The sequence below is a fragment of the Atractosteus spatula genome, chromosome 13 (assembly GCF_055471065.1).
Source record: "Atractosteus spatula isolate fAtrSpa1 chromosome 13, fAtrSpa1.hap1, whole genome shotgun sequence".
Lineage (NCBI taxonomy): Eukaryota > Metazoa > Chordata > Actinopteri > Semionotiformes > Lepisosteidae > Atractosteus > Atractosteus spatula.
In genome coordinates, this window is record NC_142718.1 from 27,780,645 (window position 1) to 27,804,394 (window position 23,750).

Genomic DNA, 23,750 nt, shown 5'->3' on the forward strand with positions numbered 1-23,750 from the left:
GGAATGAATTAAACCTATCGAATTCAGCTACAAAACCTTGTTTTTATTTGAACCTTTGTATTGACACCTCACCTGATTTACTAAATGAAAAGTTGAATATCCCAGATTTAAAAAAACAGCTGTCTCTTTTCAGTTTTTGCTATTGGAGGCCTGAGAATTGTGACGTTTGTAAAGGTGTTCTTTTAGTGGATCCGTGGGACTCCTTGGAGAGTTAAAGTTCCTCTATTTAAATTTCATTTAACTATTTGACTTTCAGTAAACGTCTATATTTAAAGTTTAAGTATAGAGTTTATATTTTTAAATAAGCAGTTTGATATTACGTAAGTGATTGTATAAATTATCGGGACAATTCACTTAATAAATCCATGGACACACTATATTCCAGATTTTCTGTTTATTCTTCTTTTTATATTTAGGTCTATAACAAACACTGAGTATTGGATTTAGGTCTAAAAGACTGAATACTTAAATTTGTACTTTTCATTTAAAAAGTATTTATGCCAATATTGTATTGGCATGTACATTATAAATACAAAATATTTACATTGCCTTAACCAGCATCATTGCTTTACAATCGCTTGGTTTAAGAACTATAAATTGAAAGGTGTAATTTGAAACTATATATTCCGACTCTTTGCCTGTGTGTCCTGCAGGCGGTGTGAATTTGACAGATGCATCATAATTTTAAAACTACTTTCCCTGTCTGTGAATGCACACTTCTTGTTAAAAGGGTTTCGGGGCACCAGAAGAATGCTACTAATTTTGTGCTATCGATAAAACTCTGCACAAACCCACCCCATTTATAAGTACGTAATGTAAAAAAAATAATCGCTCTCTTTGGCCAGACAGCGCGGAGGTCTGTGGGACTTGTAGTTTTTAATCGAACTTTACATTCGTTAACCTACATTAGAAAATCTAATTTAAAATAAATATAAAGTGTGTCGCGTGCTTTGATTTAGCAAGCACACACTTTTCCTTTACAGTTTTTTTAGACGCACAAACATTAATCCCCCCCTTCTCTTGCACAAGTACGTCTCTAGCTATTACAGAACGCAGGACGTTAACGCGCCCCTCCATTTTGCCCTTTTTTTTTTGGCTCGAGCGGCCAAACTCCCACGTGAGCCGAGCATGCTCAGTGCGCAGGGCCCGTACGTCAGCTCGTCCGCGCCTGCTCAGTGTGGCCGAGCTCTCGCTCTATATATAAGAGCCGCCGGCTCCGTCCCGTTCCACCTTCAGCCATTTTAGCCATGTTGGGCGCTGTAGGACGCTGCTGTACCGGGGCACTCCAGGCTCTGAAGCCTGGGGTCAACCCCTTAAAAGTCTTCAGTGGAACTCCAGCAGCTCTTTACTCTCGTAAGTTAACCTGGATTGCACGCTTTTTTGTAATAAAAACGACCTTGGTGGATATTCCGGTGGCGCTATTAAGCGAAGCACAGGGCAGGGCAGTGTCATAACGTCTGCATGCTGACAGTACCTTGTCTTCAGCAGGCCTGTACAGTATTAAGTAAAGATGCCGTTTTCGGTGCTCACGTACGAATATGAATCTGAAGTGTCTCGAAAGTTCGTAAAAACATCCGTGTAATAATCCGTATCCAGTTGGGGTTGTCTTGTAGGCGGGTTGTGGTCTGAAAATCCCAATGACCTTTATTTGTCATAAGCAGCCTCTGCGCTAGAGGTCTAGGCCCGACTGATGAAGTCTACGTTGTTGTTTTTTTTGCCATGTTTCCACAGTACGACTTTCTCATGCACAATAGCCCCTTGGCATGGATAAACATTTTCGGATTTAGATTCTTGTTTTTGATATTTTTGTGGGTGGCAGTAGGGAGGAGGTAGGTAGATTGGCTCAGTGCAGATATTCCTAGCTACCTGCAACAGTCCACGGCACGTTTTTATTTTTCACCCCGTTTTCTACCACCGGTTTGCATGCAACTTGAATTTTGTGATGATCTTCAGCGTCTAGTGAATCGTGTGCCCCGCTTGGATGTCCCCTTTATTATTAAGCTACCTGATAGTTTCCTTATTTTTTGGTAGCGGAATGCATTGTATACCCTTTCCAGCGTGAATTTATTTGTATTTTAGGGATTGTCTGATCTTATTTTTTTGGGGCAGTTTGAATCCCTCCATGCCGAGGACGTTTTGTCCTTCAACCTTAAACTCCAGGAAGTTCACCGTCATTGACGGGAGGTTTCTAAGGAATCGGAGTCCGGTGTTGCAGCATGACTAGTCTGATACTTGTAGACTCTGGTCACATTCATCTTTTAAAAAAATTTGTTTTAAAATATAGCGTCATTTTAAACTCTTAATCGTGGATACGGCCTGCGCTGTTACGGTTTTTCACGGTTAAGGTGGCTGAAGACCTGTGGCGTTGTTCTATATGTCCGCATAAGAGCCTTTGGCAGATTTCAATTATACTTGGCTTGGTATTGTAGTATTTGGCCATGGTAACGGTGAACTATGCATGTCCACAGGCCGAAACTATGCTGCTCAGGCTTCTCCATCAGCCAAGCCTGTGACAGCCAATGGCCGCATCGTGGCAGTCATCGGTGCTGTTGTGGACGTCCAGTTCGATGAGGGCCTGCCTCCCATCCTCAACGCGCTGGAGGTCGCCGGCCGTGACACCAGGCTGGTGCTGGAGGTGGCACAGCATCTGGGTAAGTTTGCATTTTGTGCCCATGCTTCAGGATGATATCAGGGGACAAACCCCCTTAGATCATGCAGTGTTGGTCATACAGCTACTGGATTAAACCTAAAAGGTGGCCTGGCTGTCTTGCAGTTGAGTGTTGCCTGTTTCTCTACAGGGGAGAGTACTGTGCGTACCATTGCCATGGACGGCACTGAAGGGTTGGTACGTGGACAGAAAGTCATTGACACAGGGGCACCAATAAGGATTCCAGTCGGTCCGGAAACCCTGGGCAGAATTATGAATGTCATTGGCGAGCCCATTGATGAGCGAGGACCAATCAGCACTAAGCAGTAAGTACTCCTTGTGGTTGCTTGTACTCTCTCCTTGTTCATGCAGATGGATTAATAAAACTTGGCTGTAGCTCTTCCCCCTCGCATCAAGTTTGCTTTGTTTTTCAGGACTGCTCCCATCCATGCAGAAGCCCCTGAATTCACAGACATGAGTGTGGAGCAAGAAATCCTGGTCACTGGTATTAAGGTTGTTGACCTGCTTGCCCCTTATGCCAAGGGTGGTAAGATCGGTAAGTCAAAATGTCTGTCAGAAGAATGACCCTGAACAAGGGCTAGCTCTCTTCAGACTCGAGATATAATGCTAAACGTTAGTTAGATGTACTACTATATAAATGTTATTGCACTAGATGCAAGGGCACATAATAAAATGATATGCTGCGAATGGATTAGTGATCAAATGATGTTGAAAATGAAGATTGTGTGGTGCTGGTTTCACACATCAGACACCTAAATATCTCTTAGGTTGCTTAAAAATACGTTGTTTTAAAGCTTATGTGCACTCTGGCTCTGCCATTGGCTTAAACCTCAGTGATGCATTATTCATTTTTCAGCTTTACACATTGCATGATTTAGGAGTCATTTTGAATAATATTCAAGAGCTAATTTTAATGTACACTAAAAACCTTGTGTAACAAGTGTGTATATGAAGCATGGTTTATGGATAGCATCTAAAACCTGCCAACAACAACAACAAAGTGTTTTGCACCTCTGTGAATATATTGATCGGTCACATTTAAAAAAATAGTAGCACTTGGGTGTAATTGTGATAGTGTTTCAGGTGTATAATTACTTTCATCAAGTGCTGCAGTTGTGATGCTGTTCAGTGTCTGAAGTGGCAGTTTACAGATGACCTGCTCTTTTAAGTATCATCCTTAAAATTAGAATGCACTTCATATTTGACTTTGCCTTCATTGTTTTAATGCTTTTCACAATACGCTTGCTGAAGGGATTATTTCCACATATACTTTTGAATTGCATGATCTATCATTTGTAATGTCCACAGGAACGGATGGAATACATGTGGTCACTAACCTTATCTTTCTCAGGTCTGTTTGGAGGAGCGGGTGTTGGCAAAACTGTGCTCATTATGGAGCTGATCAACAATGTGGCCAAGGCTCATGGTGGTTACTCGGTGTTTGCCGGGGTGGGAGAGCGCACCCGTGAGGGCAATGATTTGTACCATGAAATGATTGAGTCCGGTGTCATCAACCTGAAGGACACCACTTCAAAGGTAAAACATTTGGAGTTTCTAGTTTTGCTAATGGCAGCGTGCAAGTCTTGTCATTTTAATTACAAATCTTAAATTTGACTTTCACGGCTTAATGGACATTGTGGTTGGGTTGATTTCAGGTGGCGCTGGTGTATGGACAGATGAACGAACCCCCAGGTGCCCGTGCCAGAGTTGCCTTGACTGGTCTTACTGTTGCCGAGTATTTCCGTGATCAGGAAGGACAGGATGTGCTGCTTTTCATTGACAACATCTTCAGATTCACTCAGGCTGGTTCAGAGGTCAGTTTGCTGGACTGGAAGTGGGTCATGGGGCAGGTTGACACATCTGGAGACATTCTGGTAGATGTAGTGTTGGTGTTAAATTAGTGAAGCTGTATCGTTTTTAACATTTTAAAATCCAGACCTTTTTGTTAGTCAGGATGGAATTGGATTCTTTTAGGCTCTTTCCAAAATATGATGAGGTTGCAGTTTTAGGACCACAATTCCATAGGAAAAATTGTTCAGAAATGCATCAGTGATGTCTCCCTACCTGTATAAAATTGCTTCCAGTTTAAATGTGTATTGACCATGGATGGAGTACAAGTGTTTCATAAACTTGAGTGCACTGGATACAATCCCCTCACTGACTTCTTGTTCCTATCTTTCATCATTAGGTGTCTGCCCTGCTGGGGCGTATTCCATCTGCTGTCGGTTACCAGCCAACCCTGGCCACTGACATGGGTACCATGCAGGAGAGAATCACCACCACCAAAAAGGGTTCCATTACTTCAGTACAGGTATGGACAACCAAAAACCTGTGAGATATTGCACAGCCCCAATGTATTCTGTAGCTTCAATACAAGTTTTATTGTCCCATAGGGGAAATATGTTTTACGGCACAAACGCAACACAAGGACAAACATGACCAAAAGGGAAGAGAATACAGTAGTGTTACAGGATGATGCTTTTGGCTTTCTTAGTCACCCTCTATAAGGGATACTTAAGTTGATTTGATTATTTTACCACTTATATTCACTTATTTACCCAGCCTATTACAATTACCAGTACTTATGTTGCCAAACCAGCAAGTGAAGCAGTATGTTAAGACACTTTCAATGAATGATCTTGGAATCTCTTGTTTCATTGTCAAGGCTATCTATGTGCCTGCTGATGATCTGACTGATCCTGCTCCCGCCACCACTTTTGCTCACTTGGATGCCACCACTGTGCTGTCCCGTGCTATTGCTGAGCTGGGCATCTACCCAGCTGTGGATCCCCTGGACTCCACATCCAGAATAATGGACCCCAACATTGTAGGCGCAGAGCACTATGATGTGGCCCGTGGTGTGCAGAAGATCCTTCAGGTAAAAGTCTTCATTACAGTTTAAAGAACTGCTGCCAAGGAACGATGTGTGCAAATGCTTTGTTTTTCGGGGAACTTCCAAACCCTTTTTGAATAAGGAACCTGTGTTTTTTTTAGAGCATTCAGCATTTGGCATTAAAAAGTCAACTGTGCTGAATTCCCTAGTGAGTGTTACTTGAGCAGTTTTCACAATGGGTTGGAGGAATGGTTTGATTGAGACCATGTGGAATGAGGGAATTATTTTGATACACTGATCTTAAGGGTGCAGTGTGTTTAATGACCCTTAAAGGGGAACTGCAATGCTATTTTTATATTTTGGAGTCAAAAGTGTAAAACCTCCAATTTACATCGCCAAATAAATGAAATTACCTTTTATGCACAGCACCATGTGCTGTGATTCAGAGCGTGGCAACAAAACTTCTGTTGATGTTGTGGCCTGATTACATTAACAAGCAGGCTTGTGAATATCTTTTAAGCAATCTTATTGGATTTCAGTTTTGAGATAGTTTGCCAAAAACTGTGTGCAGATCACGTAGGAACATATTGGTGAAATGTTTGCCCCACAGCTTGTACTTATTCGCTCATACATTACCTTAGTCATTACAATGACTAGTGAGCAGGAAGGGCCACTTCATGTCGCAACTGGTGGGAACTTTAGCTTTCACCCATGGCGAAATCGGGGGTTTGCAACAATGTGGTGACTTACAGTACTTTCACAAAGTTCACAATTTTGTGCTTAATTTGGAATTTGTAAAATGTTTCTATAGTTTAGGTGAATTTTTCTTACTGAGATTTAATAACCAGTCTGAGAAATTGAGACTGCAGTTCCCCTTTAAATTGGGTGTGAAACTTGCAAGTATGCAATAGTGTGACATTATTTTAAATATTTTTATTGCAGGATTATAAATCCCTTCAGGATATTATTGCCATCTTGGGTATGGATGAGCTGTCTGAGGAAGATAAGCTGACTGTGGCTCGTGCTCGCAAGATTCAGCGTTTCCTGTCGCAGCCATTCCAGGTTGCTGAAGTGTTCACTGGTCACTTGGGAAAGCTGGTACCCCTCAAGGACACCATCAAAGGCTTCAAGAGTATTCTTGCAGGTAATATTTATTAAGCAACACTTTAGACCATGTCAAGTTAACTGGAATGTCTCTTAAAGCCCAGACTCAATAGGAGTAGGTAAAAAGTGACTACATTCTGAACACTGAAGCTTTAAATTTGCAATATTTAATAAGCTGGATTCTCAGATGGCATTCTTTACATGTAATTCTGATTTGTTTTATAGGTGAATATGACGGCTTGCCTGAGCAGGCATTTTACATGGTTGGCCCCATTGAAGAGGTAGTCCAGAAAGCAGAGAAACTGGCTGAAGAACATTCATAAATGATGTGAAGGGGAGAAATGTTCATAGAGGAGCACTTGATTCATAACATTTAACATTCAAAACCTGTATCTGATGTCGTGTCATCTTCCAAGAAAAGTTGTTTCTATTTAATGTTTCCATGTTAATGGGAATGGTGGAGATGGAAATAAAATCTCTTGTTGTAAACATTGCTTAGTTTTTGTTTGCTTCTAGATGCACAGGGTTCTTTAACAGTCCTACGCCGATTCCACAATTGACCTGCTTAATGGATGCAAAAGTCAGCTTATAGTAGATGGGGAGCTTTGGTCAACACTATTACTAGCATGATAACAATATTGAAAATGAGGGTGTTCTAGTTGAGCTCTACATGCATTATATAGTACTCTTTTACCCAATACAGACAAGCCTTGGAATAATTAGTTACGGTTTATTAAAAAAAAAAGTAGTTAAACATGCATGGGTTGAAGTACACTAAATGCAGTTGATGGTAGCTTTAACCAATCATGTGGCGTAGTTTGGCATTTAATTCCTTTTCCTTTGCAAGAAGGTCACTGCTGTGTTTTTTATAGGCCTCAAAATCCTAGAAAACAATTGGGAACACCGTTGAGCATATGAAGAAAAATAAAAAAAAATAGGTGATGGTCTTCAGCTGGACTTTTTTTCAGTCTTGGTTCACAAGAACTATAGCTGGCAGAGGAGTCCCTTGGAACAACTTGCATGATTTAAATGGCAGCGTTCAACTGAACAAAAGTTGCATAATTCCAGACGTTTCATTAAGCAGGACAATTTTGTTTTTTTTCCCCAACGTTTCAACGCACCTTCTTTAGATCATTGTATGACTGTTCCGATTCATCAAGACAGCGTTGAAGATCTTGAACCTTCAGGTTTGCCTCTACAGCTGCTGCTTCTTTCTCAAACCTTTAAAACAAATTAAAATGATTTAATGGCAAACCATTTAAGCTATGTTTTAAGCATATGCATTCTTACCTCCAGATCAATGATATAATAAAATGCTGTGCACTGACCGTTCTTCTGCAGCTGATCTTGCTTTTTCTGCTTCCTCTCTCTTTTCCTCTAACTCTTGAATCTCTTTCTGTTTATCCTATAAGAGAATAGGGGATATTCATCCATCCTGTAGTCCGGAAGCTGAGAACTCAATTTCTGTTCATTATTTTGTTACTTGTATAAAAAACATTTAAGTGGATTTAGATTCAGACTCCTTTATCTTTTATATGAGGTGCAGTTATAAAAACAAGCTTTTGTCAAATTTTAATTACCTGTATTATTCTTCCTCTTTGCATTGAAAGATCCAGTAGCTCATCTTTCTCCTTGACTAAAGCCTCCAATTTCTGCTGCAGCTGGGATTCTTCTAATGCATCCTTCTCCATTGCTCTTCTGAGTTGCAAGTCTAGTTCTACAATAAGAAAACAGTGCATCTTAGACTAAGAGAATTATGCCTAAGGAGAAAAGCAATCTGTTACCAAAGAGCACTGTGATAGAGACATCAGGATAGACATTTTAAGAAATGTATCATTTACAGCCAATTGAGGTCTGCAGTTTCTCTCCGCTCTTATTTGGCATATCTGAAAAGCAAAGTATGATGTAAACTGTCTGAAAATGACAAGAACCTAAGATCTACTACAATAAGGAACTTACTGTGGGTCTGGTTTTATAATACAAGCAACTGTTCTTTGCCCATAGACATCAAACTAATGAATACTTACCAGTGCACATTTCCACAGCATCTTTTAATTGTTTCTGCGTATCCTGTAATTCACCCTGTAAGGATGCTTCTTTAGTCTGATGGGTTATGATCAGTTCTTTCAATTTGGTCTGGAATCCATTTGTCTTTTCCCTGTTAAAGACAGAAAACCCTTAAAATCTCAGCAGCGTAAAAAGCAGCAACCGGAAACGTACAGTATCTTTCACTATAACAATAACTGAACTACCGAGCCTGAACAACTGGCATTCTCTAAACAGGAAATGATACACTAATATGGATGAGGAAGATACATTTCTCTTGCGTGGAATTGGGTTATGCTCACTTATATTCAGCCTCCAGGATCTTGTGCTGTTCTGCAAGGTCTTTTAATTCCTGGGTAAGCTGCAAAATGACTTCCTCTTTCTCCTGGAGCTCTTTACAGAAGAGGTTTTCATTCTCCTGCTGAAGCCTCTCGTTCTCCTCCTTCAGCTCTGCGTTTTGTCTTTTGTACTCGTCTTTGAAGTTGATTAACTCCTGGTGGTTGGCCGCCAAATCCAAGAACCTCTGCTCCAGCTGGGAGGATCGCTTCCTCTCGTTTTCCAGCTCCTTGTGCACGTCCTCTCTCAGGGTCTCCAGCTCACTGTTGATCCTCTCCAGCGCCTGGCACCGCAGCAGCATTTCATCGGCTCTCTGCTTTAAAATGCAGATCAGGCTGGACTGCTCATCAATTCTGGATCTCAGCAGAGCACTTTCCGTCTTGTCGTCCTGGGAAAGACCCCGAAGCTTCTCCAGAGCTGTGTGCACGTCATCCATTTCCTATGCAGAAAAAGGACACTTACACTTAATGTCACAAATGAAAGACTAGGTTCTTCCACCTCATTTTTGATGTTCAGTTGGTTTATGTGTCTGTATAGATTCTTCTAGTATACACACGAAGTAGAAAACAGAAAGGAAAAGGCAAAACTTTAGGCGTGACAGCACGCGTAAAAACAAACGTGGCACCAAAAATGGACACTTCCTCAGATGCAACCCCGTCGTATTTTAAATTTACCAATTTAAAAAAATGTGATGGATCAAGTAGCGTAACCAGATGGTGTCAAAAGATTCGTCTTTATAGGCCCGCATTCATCATGTGGTGTTGCGTATATATTTAACAGTCAACTCCCTTAAGTATCCACTTTAGAAAACAAACTGCTTCAAATAATGTCCTTGTCGGTGCTTGAAATGCAATATGTCCCTAGGGTAAATATTGTAAAAAAAACCCGACACCAATATCTTTAGAAAACCACTGGGAAGTAGCTCTAATAAATGAAAGATCAGCAAAGGAGAGATGAAAAAAAAACTTCCCTTTGTATTCCATCCAGACACATTTTACGCATACGTATCTTTTGCATATGCCACATAGCTCTAGTCGTGTTCCTTCACTAGCGCCTTACATTGCTGAAGCAATTGCGACTACGCAATTGCTTGCAAAAATCATTTAAAAAATACTGGTGCGGAGATCATATTGGCAAACATAACGGACAAAAGCTAGAAAACGGGTGTGGACCGTGGATGACATGACGTAATTTCTAACCTGCTTCGTGTCGGTGATCATCTTTTTAAGGTCTCTGGGAGTTCGGTGGGGAGATGCCATGTTGATTTTCCCCCTGTAAACACCCCTCGGATACAGATGCTGCTACAAAATCACTGCTGCCCAGCTCGCCTGTTGATCCGTCGACGATCCGTTTGCACTGCAGGTTACAATACCAAGCTTCGCCTGTTGCCACTAGTAACAATCATACGGCGGCTTCACTGGGACAATATTGGCTCTCACTCTGCCTTTTTGTCCTTTGTAAACAGTGTTCCCACATACACATCAACACCAGCTACTGCCTTTAAAAATGAACACAATAACTGATGGTAGAGGGGAGGAAATTTGTGACGCCAGACATGTCCCATCACGTTGGATTCTGCAGTCTCTGCAAATGTTGCACTTCCAAGAACATTTGAAGACACAGAGAACCGACATGTTTTACAATCTGAAGTGTGTTTCCAGGTGAAAAAAAACAAAAAACAAAAAACAAAGAAAAAAATCCTTGTTTTGGTGTTCTGGTAGTTGCATTTAATGAATATCCTCAAATGAGAAGGAGTTGGGTGAACTGATTTCCAAGGTTGTTAAAACACTGCGGCAAGTTAGGCCACAAGGTGGGGATATAGCTCTGCAGTTCTGTGTGGAAAGCGCAGTTTTCTTACGGGTTACTTATATTTTATTTCTAATCAGGAGCTGGTGTAACGTGATGTGACCGTACTCTACAGTAATGCCACAATGTGGCGTATTATATGATCCATGTTTTACTTGTGGTCAATTTTTGTTATTACTTGAGGGTGAAATCAATAGCAGGCGACGGGGACATTCTTCGGTTTGGAATAAGATGGCTGCAAGATTTTTTTTAATCCCCTTTTAACGGTTTACAAAATTTATACTGATCGTAATAGTTGAACCATATCCCACACGATTCCTGTTTTTTTTTTTGTGGGGGGTAGCTTGGGGATACAGGAGGTGGGCAAAATACTTACGGATTCTTATCCTTCAAGACTCCTCAGGAATTCTTTATTTTTCTAGTGAAAGGGGCTCTGCAGGGCTCTGATGGATTCCTGAAGGAGTATTATAGGGTATTTGGAGTTGCAGGAAACCCGCAGGAGTTCGGTCTAAAACGTATTTTTTTGAAAATCTGCACGATTTCGTCTGCAGATGCAATTTTCACGCATGTATTGGATCGGTGAATCTGAGTAAAAAGAACCAATTAAAAAGTAAACAACAATTCTTTTTTTCCTAAAGTTTTTAACTCACTTGAATTTGGAGCAAATCTTACAAGCAATGACTTCAGAATGGAAAAAAAAATCAATTTTAGGACTGAAACGATATACATGTTTAATGAAGCAATAATTTATTAAAACAACTAACTGGTTAAGGTAAACAGCAATGCTGAAATTAACAAAGTTTTATGACTGATGGCATTTATTCTAAAGTATTAACTTGACATTTATTATCTGTGTTTAATGTGCAAAACACCCACTTATTGTACACATTTCTAGAAAATACCTTATCACAGCAACAGAAAGGTGCAAAGTTTTTAAACAAAGGTGTTTTGTTTTTACCTACAGTAGATGGCAAAACAAGAAGCTGTTGAAGAATTTTTAACCCATTTCTCAGCTTTGAAACCGATGATTAAGCAGATCAAGCACCATAAATTCTGCCGGTTGCAAGTGACCTTAGAACACCTGGTTTAAAAGAGTGGGAAGAAAATCCTGGTTAATAAAGTGTCATTTATATTTAACTCATTAAGTCATACATTACTTTCTACTATGGGGCAACACCTCAATGTGTGTGGTGCAGCTGAATCTGAAGTTAGATACCATACCCTGCACTGGTGCCAAAAACCACAGCTCAGGAAAGCAAAATGCTGTCGGAACCTAGAGAAGCATCACAATGTATTTAAAGAATAGTGCAATACAAAGGGTTAAAGTTAGCCACCCTGAAAAATGTAAGAGTCCCCTTATTATCTTGTTACACCTTCTTCTTTTCATGCTTTTAAAAAAAGTCTGAGTTTTTAGCTGTAGCTTTTCATCATTGTCATTTGCTCAAAGGGAAAAAGAAGTGTATGGTAATGTTTACATAAGGCAAAAAGAAAAGAGGCAGAGCATCACTAACACGCTGCTTTAGAATCTTCCACATAAATGTGGACTGGCCAGTTTCATTTTCTACGAACACACGTGTTAATACCAACTCATACTGTACATGCACACTTTATGTATAGATTTCACATGATTAAAAATGCTAAAAAGGGAATTAACAGAAAGTCAATAACTTATCAGCCCCAACATATTTCACTGAAAATTCAAAGGGCCATGGAGATCAGCTTCTCTTTTGAAACCCAATGACCTTATCTAATAAGTTTAAAAAGGCTCTGTCTGCACAGGTTTAATAAAGACCTTTGTCATGTTCCCCACACCCCCGTGTATAACACAAGAACCTTCTCCACAATTTTGTTGCATTACCAATACTTATTAAATTAGTAGTATTTTTAAAATGTCTTTTCTATGTCCCATTCCATTTACATACAAGCTCAATCGAGAATTCTTTTCTAAACCGTATCGGGGTAGTTTTCTTGTAAGTTTTCATGTACTGGAATAGTAAAATAGGAATAGTAAAATCTTTAAGGCCTTGTTTCTCTTCTGGCGACAATGCTAAATTCCATGAAAGTTCTGTGTTGTTTTACAGCTGTAGTTGCAATTCAACAATATGGTAGATTAAAATACAGCATTTAAAAGCACTCGCATTATTCGCTGCGAAGTACATTGAGAAAATATTAATTAATAATTATTAACTATTAATAACAACAATTCCCAGATGTCTAACGTTTTCGTTTTTAAAACCCCTTTTTCAATAGATGCGTATGCAAAAAACTTTGGGTGGATGAGTGAAACTAACGGGACAGTCTCAGTTTCTCTTTTCGAGAGCTCAATGTTGTTTCTACTCTCGAAGACAAAAAAACAGATGCGGTTGCGATATTTGCACATCTAGAAATAAACATTGGTTGTTTGTTGTAATCTCAAAATTTATTTGGCAAATGTACTGATATCATCATTTTTCTTAAAAAATATTAGATGAGCAAATTTCGAATTGAATCACCTTCCAGGGTCGCTAGAGCAGTATGCCCGTAATTTTATAATATATATTTTTTCATGATGTCGTTTGCAAATGAGAAGTGGATTCATAAATAGACATTCTAATATATTCCATCTTTCTTACAGAAAAATATATTTCAAAAGACTACATTATATGACACTTTATTGATTTAGCTTTGTAAAAGTGACAGAAACTAATTTTAGATTTGCAAGGTTTGGAGGATATTGATAGTTGTTACAAGCATGTAAAATAGGAAAGCAATTTATCTAAACCTTATAAGTAGCCTTATACGCTGGCTAACTGAAGTACAGTATATGAAGGATAATGTTTGGTGCAGATCTAATTAAGGGTGATTTCACAGTTAAGGGCTTTTTTCCCAAGAAATTAACGTTTTAGCAATTTGGGAATCAACAATTGGCCTTAGCTTTGTATAGACCTTTCAAACATGTCATGCTCGTTTGTGGAAAATAATTGTGATTTCGAAGTATAATCGAATTAAAACACATTATAGAGATATACACGTATGGTGTTTATTGCCATTAAACAGGATATTAACACTAAATCATACGAACACATGAAGCTTGTAATGAACAAAACCCCCCAACAAATATACAGTACTTTATTTTGTAAAACTAAACATTTGCTCCGCCAGTTGTTACCCTTTGGATTAAACTATAGGCTACTTCAGCCGAAGTCGAGTCCATTAAATAAACGCTGCTGGTTACGTTTGGTCGTCCCGACACTTGCTGTGAAACCACGAAAGGAATTCAACAAGCTCTCTGGCAAAAGAGGTGGATAAAGAGACGCCAGTCATTTGGGGGGAAATTCTTTTTCTCATTCACAGTAAGAAATACTTGCAGTGAAATGTAGTCCCTTGGGAGAATGTTTTTTTTCTTTCATTCTTTTTTTTTCTGCTGTGCCACTGGATGTGTCGAAAAGCTCATTGAATATGCTTATCTTACCCTCGTGTTACTGGGGCTTGACCCCGGTGCTGTCCCGTACCAACACACTAAGGTAGCCCTGATACTGAATACAAGCACTGTGAAGCGCTCCTCCGCCTTCAAGCCATTTACAATATAGTATTGATGGTTATCTCTGCGTTGGCGATTAGAGATAGTCGTCCCAAATAACCGTTGTCTTTGTGTCGGTTTAATAAGATAAACAGAGATCTGATCTATCACACCTGACACGTAGTCGCCTGAATATACGTGGCCTCACGTAATTTGTGTTAAAATACGAGATTATACATCATCATGCAGATATGTGACTGTACTTTCCTTGAATAAAATTGATTAAAATCAGTAACTGTTGATTTCAAAGAAGAGTTTTCAACATGATGGTGGTATTTTCTAAAAATCTATTCACCAGGTCAGTGCATCCAATATATTTCAATTTCATCTTCATTGTGAAATAAGTAAGTTCCATACTGAAATTCAGAAATAAGGCTTAAAATTTGTGAGCTGTGTGTGCCAGTTATATGGGGTGTAAAATCACCTCTAAACAAGTTAAAAATGGCGCGCTTGAGAGCCGTGAAGAAATGGGTAAAAAGTTGCTTCAAACTGGCAAAGAGGAGACAGTGTGTCTCAATATGCTGTATCAATATGCTGCCAATGCGCATCATGACAGGTTAACAACTCTTTTTTTTTGTGCCAATTTTAAATCAGCTATCTGCTTTGACTGAGTCACAGAAAAACAGTTGATGGACTCTAAGTTTTCCATAGAAAATGTTTTGCCAACGTATTGAACTCGCAGCAAGTACACTGTGTTGTAGGGGTGTGGACGACGACAGCTTATTAGTGTGAATGATTGAATTATGCCGATTCCTGGGTCCCTGGTAGAAAGGGTTTTTTTTATCCAGTGGGCCGGAGCGAAAGGAGTGTATTCAAAGCGCAATGTCTCGGCTCTCAAACACGCCCTTTTTCATCAGCTAGCGGGACAAGAAAGGGAGAGGCTAGGAGCGGTAGCATCCCAGTCCCCTAATGCACCTCCAACCACCCGGCCTGGACTGGAGCTGGACTGACCAGCTGGGACCGCACATCAGGATGTGGAAAGCACTCCCCGTGAATTTCTTTCTTTTAACTTTATTCGCGCTTCAGTGCCATTCTCAAGGTAAGCTAAATTCACATTTGTTTTAGGTGCTACATCCCACTCCACTTGAGGGATGGGACACTAACGGTCAGAAACAAGCCAGTTTAGTTTTTTATCTTCAGTAGCAAGGGTGGTAAATATGTGGGATATTGCATGTGAAATTCAATATTTCTCTTATTATAAATTAGAAAGCAGGTTATTTTATGAAAGGTCGTTCTAGAAACATCTCCAACACACGCATACTTACAATTCCTATTCTTAAACAATATGAGTATAGAATCTCAGTGTTTGGATTAATGAAATATAAAATTTGTTTTAAACAGTTTTAAACAGCACTGTTATTTAAATGCACCCTTTTTCTGATATTAGAGATTTCTCGCTTGTTTTAATTTCTATTAGTGTTTCGCGGTGTTTTTTCTAATCCTTGTATTTTTGGGATTCAGTGACAAAATAGCTGTGCCAGTCATGTGAATGTGTTAAATCTCTAGAACATTTGCACATATTCTTTAATGATTAAAAGTAAGACAAAATCATTAGTTTTCTTTGGCATGCTCCTTTTCATTCAGCGTTTTCGTATTCAATAAAATTCAGAAACGTTAGTTTAATCTAGAGCACAAAGCCTCCCTCAGACAGATTTGAAGTTCTCTTGGAGAACTTTTGCCTGAGCTTTGCCGTTGCTAGGTAACAGAGGAGAGCATGTGACCAGCAGACAATCTGCGGACTGCAGGCCACTGGTACAAATCTGACTTGGAGGAACTCCTCCGCTCTTAGTTTTGTAACATGTATTTTAAAGATGTCGTAACTTTACAGCAGCCTTTTTGTACAGTGACAGTTTAAGACCCATTGTTGTGCAGGGGGATAAAATAGATTGATTTACTGCAGTCTATGTTCTTGGATTTGATCGTGCAGACTTGTGCAGACCTACTCAAATTATAATCTGCTTTCTTTTTGCTCAACCCTTAGTATATAAGCTCCTTAGTGTGAATCAAGCCACTAATTATACTGCAGCTGCTGCTAGAAGCAACCATTTCTGTTTCAGAAACAAGACACAAAAAACAAGATATATAAAATTCAGATTCAAAATGTGCACTTCGAGACTAGGGTGTCAGTGGAATTGACCTAACAGTTCGTTTTGCATCAAATCTCACGGTGTTTGTAAAGTATGTAACTTGGAATGTTTTGTCACAGAGTAATAGTCTCTGTATATAATAGATCTGTAGGTAATTTATTTTGGTTCATCTCAACAAAACATATTACTAAAATGATCATATATATTTTGCAAGTGTATTGTAAAAAAATATGTACTGTAACTTTGTACTGAGTATAATTTGTAATTGCTTTGATGGTTTAAGACAATTTTTTAAAGAGATATTTAACCATTTCCAAAATAACATCTACTAAGTATGTGCTTCATGTGATCAGAAAGAGATCTGTCTATGCACTTTCTATTTTTTCAAAACTCCTTTTACAGATTTAAGACCCAGTAATGTCTTTGTGGGGTGATTATTTACAAGGTAAACTGTGAAACATTTTAAAAGCACCTTTGTCAGGTCTTTAAGGATGCTGATGTAGCAGTTATCGACGCTGGAAACACTGAAGTGATTGTAATTACTATAATATTTAACTAAGTGTTTTCGTTACTTGTATTTTTCTGCTTGTAAATAATTTCCATTAAGGCATTTTTGGTGAAGCAGTGAGAATGTTAATAGTTTTTCAATGTTAATCATCTACAAAAATAGGAATTTCTTGTTATTAAAAAGTTACCTTTTCAAGTTTAACACTACAGCGGTTCCAGCAAAGAAAACATGTGCATGAGCTAATGAAGTTAGTCTTCATATTATTAAATGACAAAGTCCAGCTGCACTATGGTAAATAACCTGTTTTAGAAAATGTTTCCCAAAATCTGAATGTGGTTTGCTACCCGTGTCTGGCTCTCCTAACATCATGCTAATGTAGTTCAGGTGGGTAGCTGCGTCAGCATGCGTAGGCTGCAAAGGAACAAGTAATAGGTTCCACAGATGAAAAGCTTGTGTTTTCTTTCTTCTCTTTTCAGCATGGAATAAACCTATTGCTTGTCCCATCATGCTAATGTGTATTTTTCATTTAGATTTCCTCAAAAAAAGTGAGCAACTCATGGCTGATTTAATCCGGATTTATTCAGCATGCGTTTCAGAGGAAATGACCAAAACAGCCACAAGCAGGGGGACAGGGATTCTGTCATTCACTAATACTCGTGTCTGCTGGGGCTACGAACATCAGTTTTAAAGTCTAGATTTCAAGGATATTTGATCAACATACAATGCATTAATGTTACAATCCTTGAAAAGAGACATTTTTACATTTTACTTTGGGATGCTTCAAACCTTAAGGCTTTCTTAGCACAGCTTGCAAAAAAGGAAATAATGAGCAGAATCTCAAAGTGCACATCAAGTAACATCATCTTGTTATAGCACTGGCAGGTTATAGCATTTAGTTAGCTATAGAATTGACTCACGCTGATGAGTTATGCCTGAGATGGGATTGATATCTGACATAGGGGCGTTGTTTGTTTTGTAAATCACCTTCTTTTTAAAACTTTAGTTTACAATATACATTAGCATATAGTAAATAATTAAACTCCATGGATCCTTGTCTTAGATCCAATGACCAGACACTTCATTTAGGCATTTACCTTGAGAACAGCACTAATTTACAGAAGGTACCATATAATCACAGCTCTGGACTTGACAGGGTCAATAGATCATAAGAAAAACTTGAACATATTGATTGAACTTTGACAAGCCAGTGCTACATTGTGCTTCTCTTTAAAAACCTTTTCAATGAGCAGTTATCTTCACAAATGTAGTAAGCAAAACTGAGAAAAAGTCACACACCTAACCAACTGTGTAACAAGAGCATGTACAGTATGAGAAATAAAAACGCCCGCACACCGTACTGAAGTGACTTCAGAGGTCTGCAGACAGAAATGTTGATAATTTTGTCTTTTTGAACAATAAAATAAAACTGAATTTGTCTTAGTACAGTGTGTGCAAGCTGCTTACCTTTGTGTTACAGAAATCTGTAAGTGAAAATGGTCCTATGTCTATAGCTATTTTTGATGCCAGTATTTTTTTTTATTTCTGTAGTTTTGTGTCAAGGTAAGAGTAGAGTCAGTCGAAGTGACAAGACCTTTAAAGTATGACTGAGTGCAGCTGTAATGTTGGAGGTGCCTTGCAGCATTCACAGTGGCAGTGACAGTATGTACTGTAGTGTTACCAAGAAGGACTGGAATATGTGAGTGAAAATCTGACTTGTCTCTGAGAAATGCAAGGGCAGGGCTGGCGAACACGTTTTTGACATTTGAAACCACAGTCAATAGGAACCTTGAAAACGAGAACAGCAAACCCATACAAATCAGAGGGAATTAGATATTTTCTTTTACACCAGCTATTTCTTTAACCACATGTCACAAAGCATGGGATTCTAGAATGAATATAACTAGCAGGCATCTCGATTTATAATATGTAGTTATTGGGGAATGCTAATTTTACCATATGCAATAAATTCTGCATTAATTTACTTCAGATGGAATTTGCATAATCCCTTTAAATGGCACCTGTGGACCTGTTAATTAGAATCCACTCTGTTTGGATTGACATTGAAGGGGTTATATGCCATGACCCTGTCTTGCCCATAACGATCAATATTATCTACAATAGGAGGTGCACTACTTAGCCAGACTTAGCATGATATGCAAGGAATGTCTGCATGTATGGAAATGCTCCAACCTTTATCTTACTTTTACCTTTAGATCTTCCATATCAGACAGCATGATGCAGTCCTATACCATCTCTTCATCTTATTGTCTGTTGATGCGTCCTTGTGTGGAGGCATTTTTTTTCAGGGAGTACTAAAAGCACAAGTAAAGCACAAAGTGTCTGGTGTAATGTATTCTGTTGCTAGCAACCTTCATTGCAAATGCTGTAAAGGGAGAAGGTTTTATTTTATAACATTATATTAACATTATATGTGATTTCAGACCCAAGAACAAAAGTTAGCACAAGCAGAAGCCAGTAATTGTTTCCCTGTGCAGAACAGCTTTAGTAAGGCTGTACAGTTGTGTTCAGTGAGCTCAATAATACGGAATCACAGTAAAATATTAATAAAAACAAGTAGAGAACGAACTGTACACTTTTGAAGTTAACAAGGCAACAAGTTAACTAGCAAGATGAGCAGCTGAATAACAGTCTTTTTTACTGCTCTTGAGAAGGCCGCTAATTAGGGAACTAAAACGTTCAATTGACAGTACCAACTACAGCAGAGGGAAAGCACCTTAGTGGTACTGTATTTTATGCATTGTTTATGTCTTTTTTAATTTCAGAATATGATCTAAAGCTGTCCTCCAACACAGTCAAGTACAGCCTAATAATAAGTAAACATTTCCTGAAGTCTGTTGTAGAGTTACTAAATAGCTCTAAATGAAATAGCTACAAATAGTTTCCCAAGTTTCCCTTCTGATTGTTCTTTTAGCGCACAGCTTTCTGTTTGGGACTTTAAACAGAATCTTATTACATTGTTTTGTGTCAAGTGACAGTCATTGAAAAAACTCCAATCTCAGAGTCTTGTGGAATGAAAGGAATGGCTGGCTGTAAGGATGTTTAGTTTTGGTAACATGAAACATTTCTTACAAGCTGGCATCAAAACACAGGAAATGGAGAAACGTTGGTGGTATCGTAATTTGACATTATTTTTTTGCGTCATGTATTTTAATTTCAGTGATGATGTAATATGAGTTTATTTTGGACTGCTCTTAAACTGAGTCTCCGTTTAGTGCTCTATATGTGTAAAAAATCTGATTTAAAGATTTCTTTTCTTTCCAGTTCCATACAAATAATGCATATTTCAATTGAAGTCTCTTAATTAAATGTGAATATGTATATTCTTACAATACTAAAAGGTAATTTTTAAAATACTGCAGTTGTTAAATGCAACTGAATAATGGTAAACACCTGATAGATTTCTAATTTAATTTTTATGTTTCTAATTAAGAACAAAACAATGTTTAAACGTTTTAAAATGTAACTTTATAGCATTTTAGAAGTTAAGGGAGGATCAATTGCCTTTTTTGCACAGCTATTTGTTTTGCTTATTGTGCTTTTTGGGAGGAATTGAAAGAAGTGAGCATATACTGTATATTTATAATTATTATAAATGTATTTAAAATTTATTTTCATAGCTTTATTAACTCATCCCCATCTGTTTGGCGTGGGGGGGGGGGGGGACTTGGACATAAAAAGAAATTGTGGAAAGAATGAAAGAATTAAAACAGACAAGACATTAAATGTTAACTGAATGCCCTTGTTCAATAGAGGCTGAAAAAAGAAACAGTTTTTTAAAAGAAATAAGTGTTGACTTCATATCTTATCCAACCATACATATTGTTAAAATAGTTAAGGATGTATATTATACATATTACATTTCTTATTTCACAGGCTTGGAAGATTAAGATGATTGTGATTTTATTACACAATGGAAGTTAACGAGGCAACGAGTTAACAAAACGACTGGCCTTTAGTTATTAAGCAATGACATGATTACACGATTGTAACTGTCAGCTGCTTTACCAAGAGACTCGAAAAGATGTTTATGGCAGACAAGTTGTGATTTTTTCTATGCTGTAGGAAAATGCAAAAGATGTCATTCTTTGTTTCTAAGGGCTCTCAACTTGTACTAGAGAGATTTGCTGTGTTTTGTGTTATTCCATGAGCCAAAGTCACTTGTTCCGACATTGACTGCTTTCATTTCCATATGAAACAGGCAGCAGCAGCCCACTCTGACAACATGGACTAGCTGAACGCTTCACGGTGCCAGCTGTATTATCTGTGAACATTCAGGGTTAGCGACAGAACACACTACAACAGCACAAGTATTGATAAAAGAAGAGAGAACTTCTTCTGGGCTCAGATGATTGGAAAGAGATGTTTCATGGGAGACAAGTGCTTTGGAAACCGTGCCTGGTTTCATGGTTCAAGAAAATATACTGTACTGCAGACTAGTCATCCATCTCTGTTTCTCCCTTAGCGTGTTGACACATCCAGTTATGAGGCTTTTTTTCCTGCTGGGTCCTCCATTGTGCCATTGTGATTTCACAGCAGACTCTGACCCATTAGGAGGCTTCTTTCTAATGAAAATTCCTGTGCTGCTTCTCTTTGTTAGACAGGGGTAGGGTGTCCTTATCTGTTCCAGAGTTGGTTTATCCTGCTTGCCTACTGTGGATTTAATTTAGCTAATTAGAAAAGACGTGCACAGAAAAAAAAAAAGCTGCCCCATGGAAAAATACAAAACCTCAGAAATCAGCATTTGTCCAGGACAATGTTAATCTCTTCCACTGCTCCAAAGTTTGTGCAGGATTAGTGATAAGAGTTTAAAAACAAGAATGATGAAATGAAAGGAAAATGAAATATTTTTTTTTCACGTTCAAGAATCAAAGTCCCCTTCTTTCTCACTCAGTTTGTACTCTCTGCTCAAGTGGCAGTACCACAGCAAACCGTCTGCTTTCAAAGTCTTTTCAAGGCTTGCAGTTTGCAAACAGCTGATGCAGAAGTTGTTACTTTTTTATCCATCATTGTGTGTGACTTCCAAAGGTTCATTCTAGCCATCTTTCATTTTTTATTATTTTTTGGATTGTATTTATAGGAAAACTAGTGGAGATTGAATATATTTTAAGGAATTGAGATGTAAGATTTAATGATCTGTATTTATTTTTCTTCATGCTAAGAGTCCATTTGTGTTCTTGCTTGCATGCCTTGAATGCTGTATGTGTTACCTGTGCTTTAAAATTGATGCAGCAGCCCCCAGGATAACAAAGGAAACCTTTCAGCTGATGGAGGACATTTTTTTTAGTAAACTGAGCAGGAAAAGGTTTTACTTACCAGTTGATGGATGAAAGAGTTAAATTAGAAGCTCATATTTCCGATGTGATTCAGAGCAGTGAGAATCTGTCAGTAAACGAATCTCAGACAAGAGCTCTTGATCTGAAGAGCGCATTGTAAAAACGGATATTCATTTCTACATTCAGTGACTTTATAATTTAAAAGTGAGCACCTAGTCCACATTTATAATAAAATGTCAATACAATATTTATATATTCATATTAATACATTTATAGAAATATATATTTAAATACATTATGAGTTGTGAACTCATGGGACTGGTAGACACATTGAAAAAAGCATTTGTCAGGTGTTTTTTTGCCTCCTTTACTACCCCACATTGTGTTTTTGCATTTACCAAACTTCGCAATGCTGGAGCTCCTCCAGAATGCTCTGCCTTAAACAGAATGTCTGAATGTGACAAGGACCTTCCTCAAGTGCCAAGTGTAAGATGAAAGTAGTATTGGGTTATACAACTGTTGCCTTGGGATTGTTAATGCTATTTAAAACCCCAGGCCTTCCTGTCATGTAAAAGGTTGCTGTGTCAACACAAATTCCAACTTCGGTGCTCTTTTGCCACATCAGGGTGGTTTACACATTGGTTTAGAATCAAGTAAGTTTTAATTAGGAAACTTAAAATTCAGTCAATTGAATGGCTACAGATTTTGTTGGCAGGGTTTCTTCCTCGACTTAAATTAATCAGCTAAAGATCAAAAGATGACATCATAGAAGTGTTTAAACCTCAGTGCACTGGAGTTTCTTAACTCCTTATTAACAGGCTGGCCATCTGGGACTCTGAAGCATGTTCATGCTGTAGTATCTGGAAAAACAGTTGCATGGACTGTCGCTCTTTAATGGATTATTGTAAAGTGCTCTGTGCTCAAAATACACCATCTCTAAAACATTCAGCTTCTGAAAACCTGCTTGAGACCTCGGTTATCTGTGATTGTGAGTTTTATGTAATGGATAGGTTTAAAAAGAATTGGGACATGAAGTAGGTTCACTTAATTCTTAGTCAATATTGAGAACTATGCTATACAATTCAGAAGTTTGTTTTTATAGTTCCATGTGGTGCTTGGAGAACAGGCAAAAACACATTGCAAAAGTAGTAAGTTACACAAGCCTCTTTTTCTTTTAAAGATAAAATTCAATGCGGAAGCTTATGTGCTGTCTAAAATGACTGACGTGATGTTTCTCTAAGCATTACAATATGCAAGAAATCAATCATTTATTTAACAAACCTCTCGTTGGTTACGAAAATGTCTTGCTTCGTTTTCTAGAATAGGATGAGGTGATACAAGAAGCAGTAATAACTGGCAAATACAGTATATGGACTTGACCATTGATATGGACAGGGGCCTCTTGTCCATTTGAACTTATTTTCATCTGGGGATTGCTAGGTTTTTACACTGTTCTGTTTTTCCTAGACATTTCTGAAAGAACTGCGGAAGCTGTTTAAAACCCCTTCA

The 23,750-nt window shown here is 38.4% G+C and overlaps 3 protein-coding genes across 3 annotated transcripts in view; 2 read left to right on the top strand and 1 right to left on the bottom strand.

Annotated features, from left to right (window-relative positions):
* The first annotated feature begins 1,219 nt into the window (after nt 1-1,219).
* Nucleotides 1,220-7,094, top strand: atp5f1b (ATP synthase F1 subunit beta). The gene is made up of 10 exons (XM_088931295.1): nt 1,220-1,353; nt 2,469-2,651; nt 2,799-2,973; nt 3,082-3,203; nt 4,020-4,204; nt 4,324-4,482; nt 4,857-4,979; nt 5,334-5,546; nt 6,444-6,645; nt 6,831-7,094. The coding sequence occupies exons 1-10, from the start codon at nt 1,248-1,250 to the stop codon at nt 6,926-6,928; spliced, it is 1,566 nt and encodes a 521-aa protein (XP_088787421.1). The 5' UTR covers nt 1,220-1,247; the 3' UTR covers nt 6,929-7,094.
* A 221-nt stretch (nt 7,095-7,315) lies between these two features.
* On the bottom strand, nt 7,316-10,347 carry ccdc89 (coiled-coil domain containing 89). Its single transcript, XM_088931297.1, has 7 exons — nt 10,187-10,347; nt 8,954-9,426; nt 8,633-8,763; nt 8,186-8,322; nt 7,934-8,010; nt 7,727-7,826; nt 7,316-7,488 (listed from the first exon to the last, which is right to left on the bottom strand). The coding sequence occupies exons 1-7, from the start codon at nt 10,244-10,246 to the stop codon at nt 7,402-7,404; spliced, it is 1,065 nt and encodes a 354-aa protein (XP_088787423.1). The 5' UTR covers nt 10,247-10,347; the 3' UTR covers nt 7,316-7,401.
* Nucleotides 10,348-15,261: 4,914 nt separating this feature from the next.
* lrp2a (low density lipoprotein receptor-related protein 2a) overlaps nt 15,262-23,750 on the top strand; it is a 77,213-nt gene continuing 68,724 nt past the window's right edge. Inside the window, exon 1 of the mRNA XM_088931298.1 lies at nt 15,262-15,391. Coding sequence (XP_088787424.1) covers nt 15,262-15,391 — 130 coding nt within the window. The remainder of the gene's footprint in view (nt 15,392-23,750) is intronic.

Excerpts from the sequence above, each read along its gene's own strand:
- atp5f1b (XM_088931295.1), top strand. The coding sequence starts at position 1,248 with ATGTTGGGCGCTGTAGGACGCTGCTGTACCGGGGCACTCCAGGCTCTG. Across the intron at positions 2,652-2,798 it reads GGAGGTGGCACAGCATCTGG|GGGAGAGTACTGTGCGTACC; the intron begins GTAAGTTTGCAT and ends GTTTCTCTACAG. Across the intron at positions 4,205-4,323 it reads TGAAGGACACCACTTCAAAG|GTGGCGCTGGTGTATGGACA; the intron begins GTAAAACATTTG and ends GGTTGATTTCAG.
- ccdc89 (XM_088931297.1), bottom strand. The coding sequence starts at position 10,246 with ATGGCATCTCCCCACCGAACTCCCAGAGACCTTAAAAAGATGATCACC. Across the intron at positions 8,764-8,953 it reads ATCCTGGAGGCTGAATATAA|GGAAAAGACAAATGGATTCC; the intron begins GTGAGCATAACC and ends TGTCTTTAACAG. Across the intron at positions 8,011-8,185 it reads AAAGAGGAAGAATAATACAG|GATAAACAGAAAGAGATTCA; the intron begins GTAATTAAAATT and ends ATTCTCTTATAG.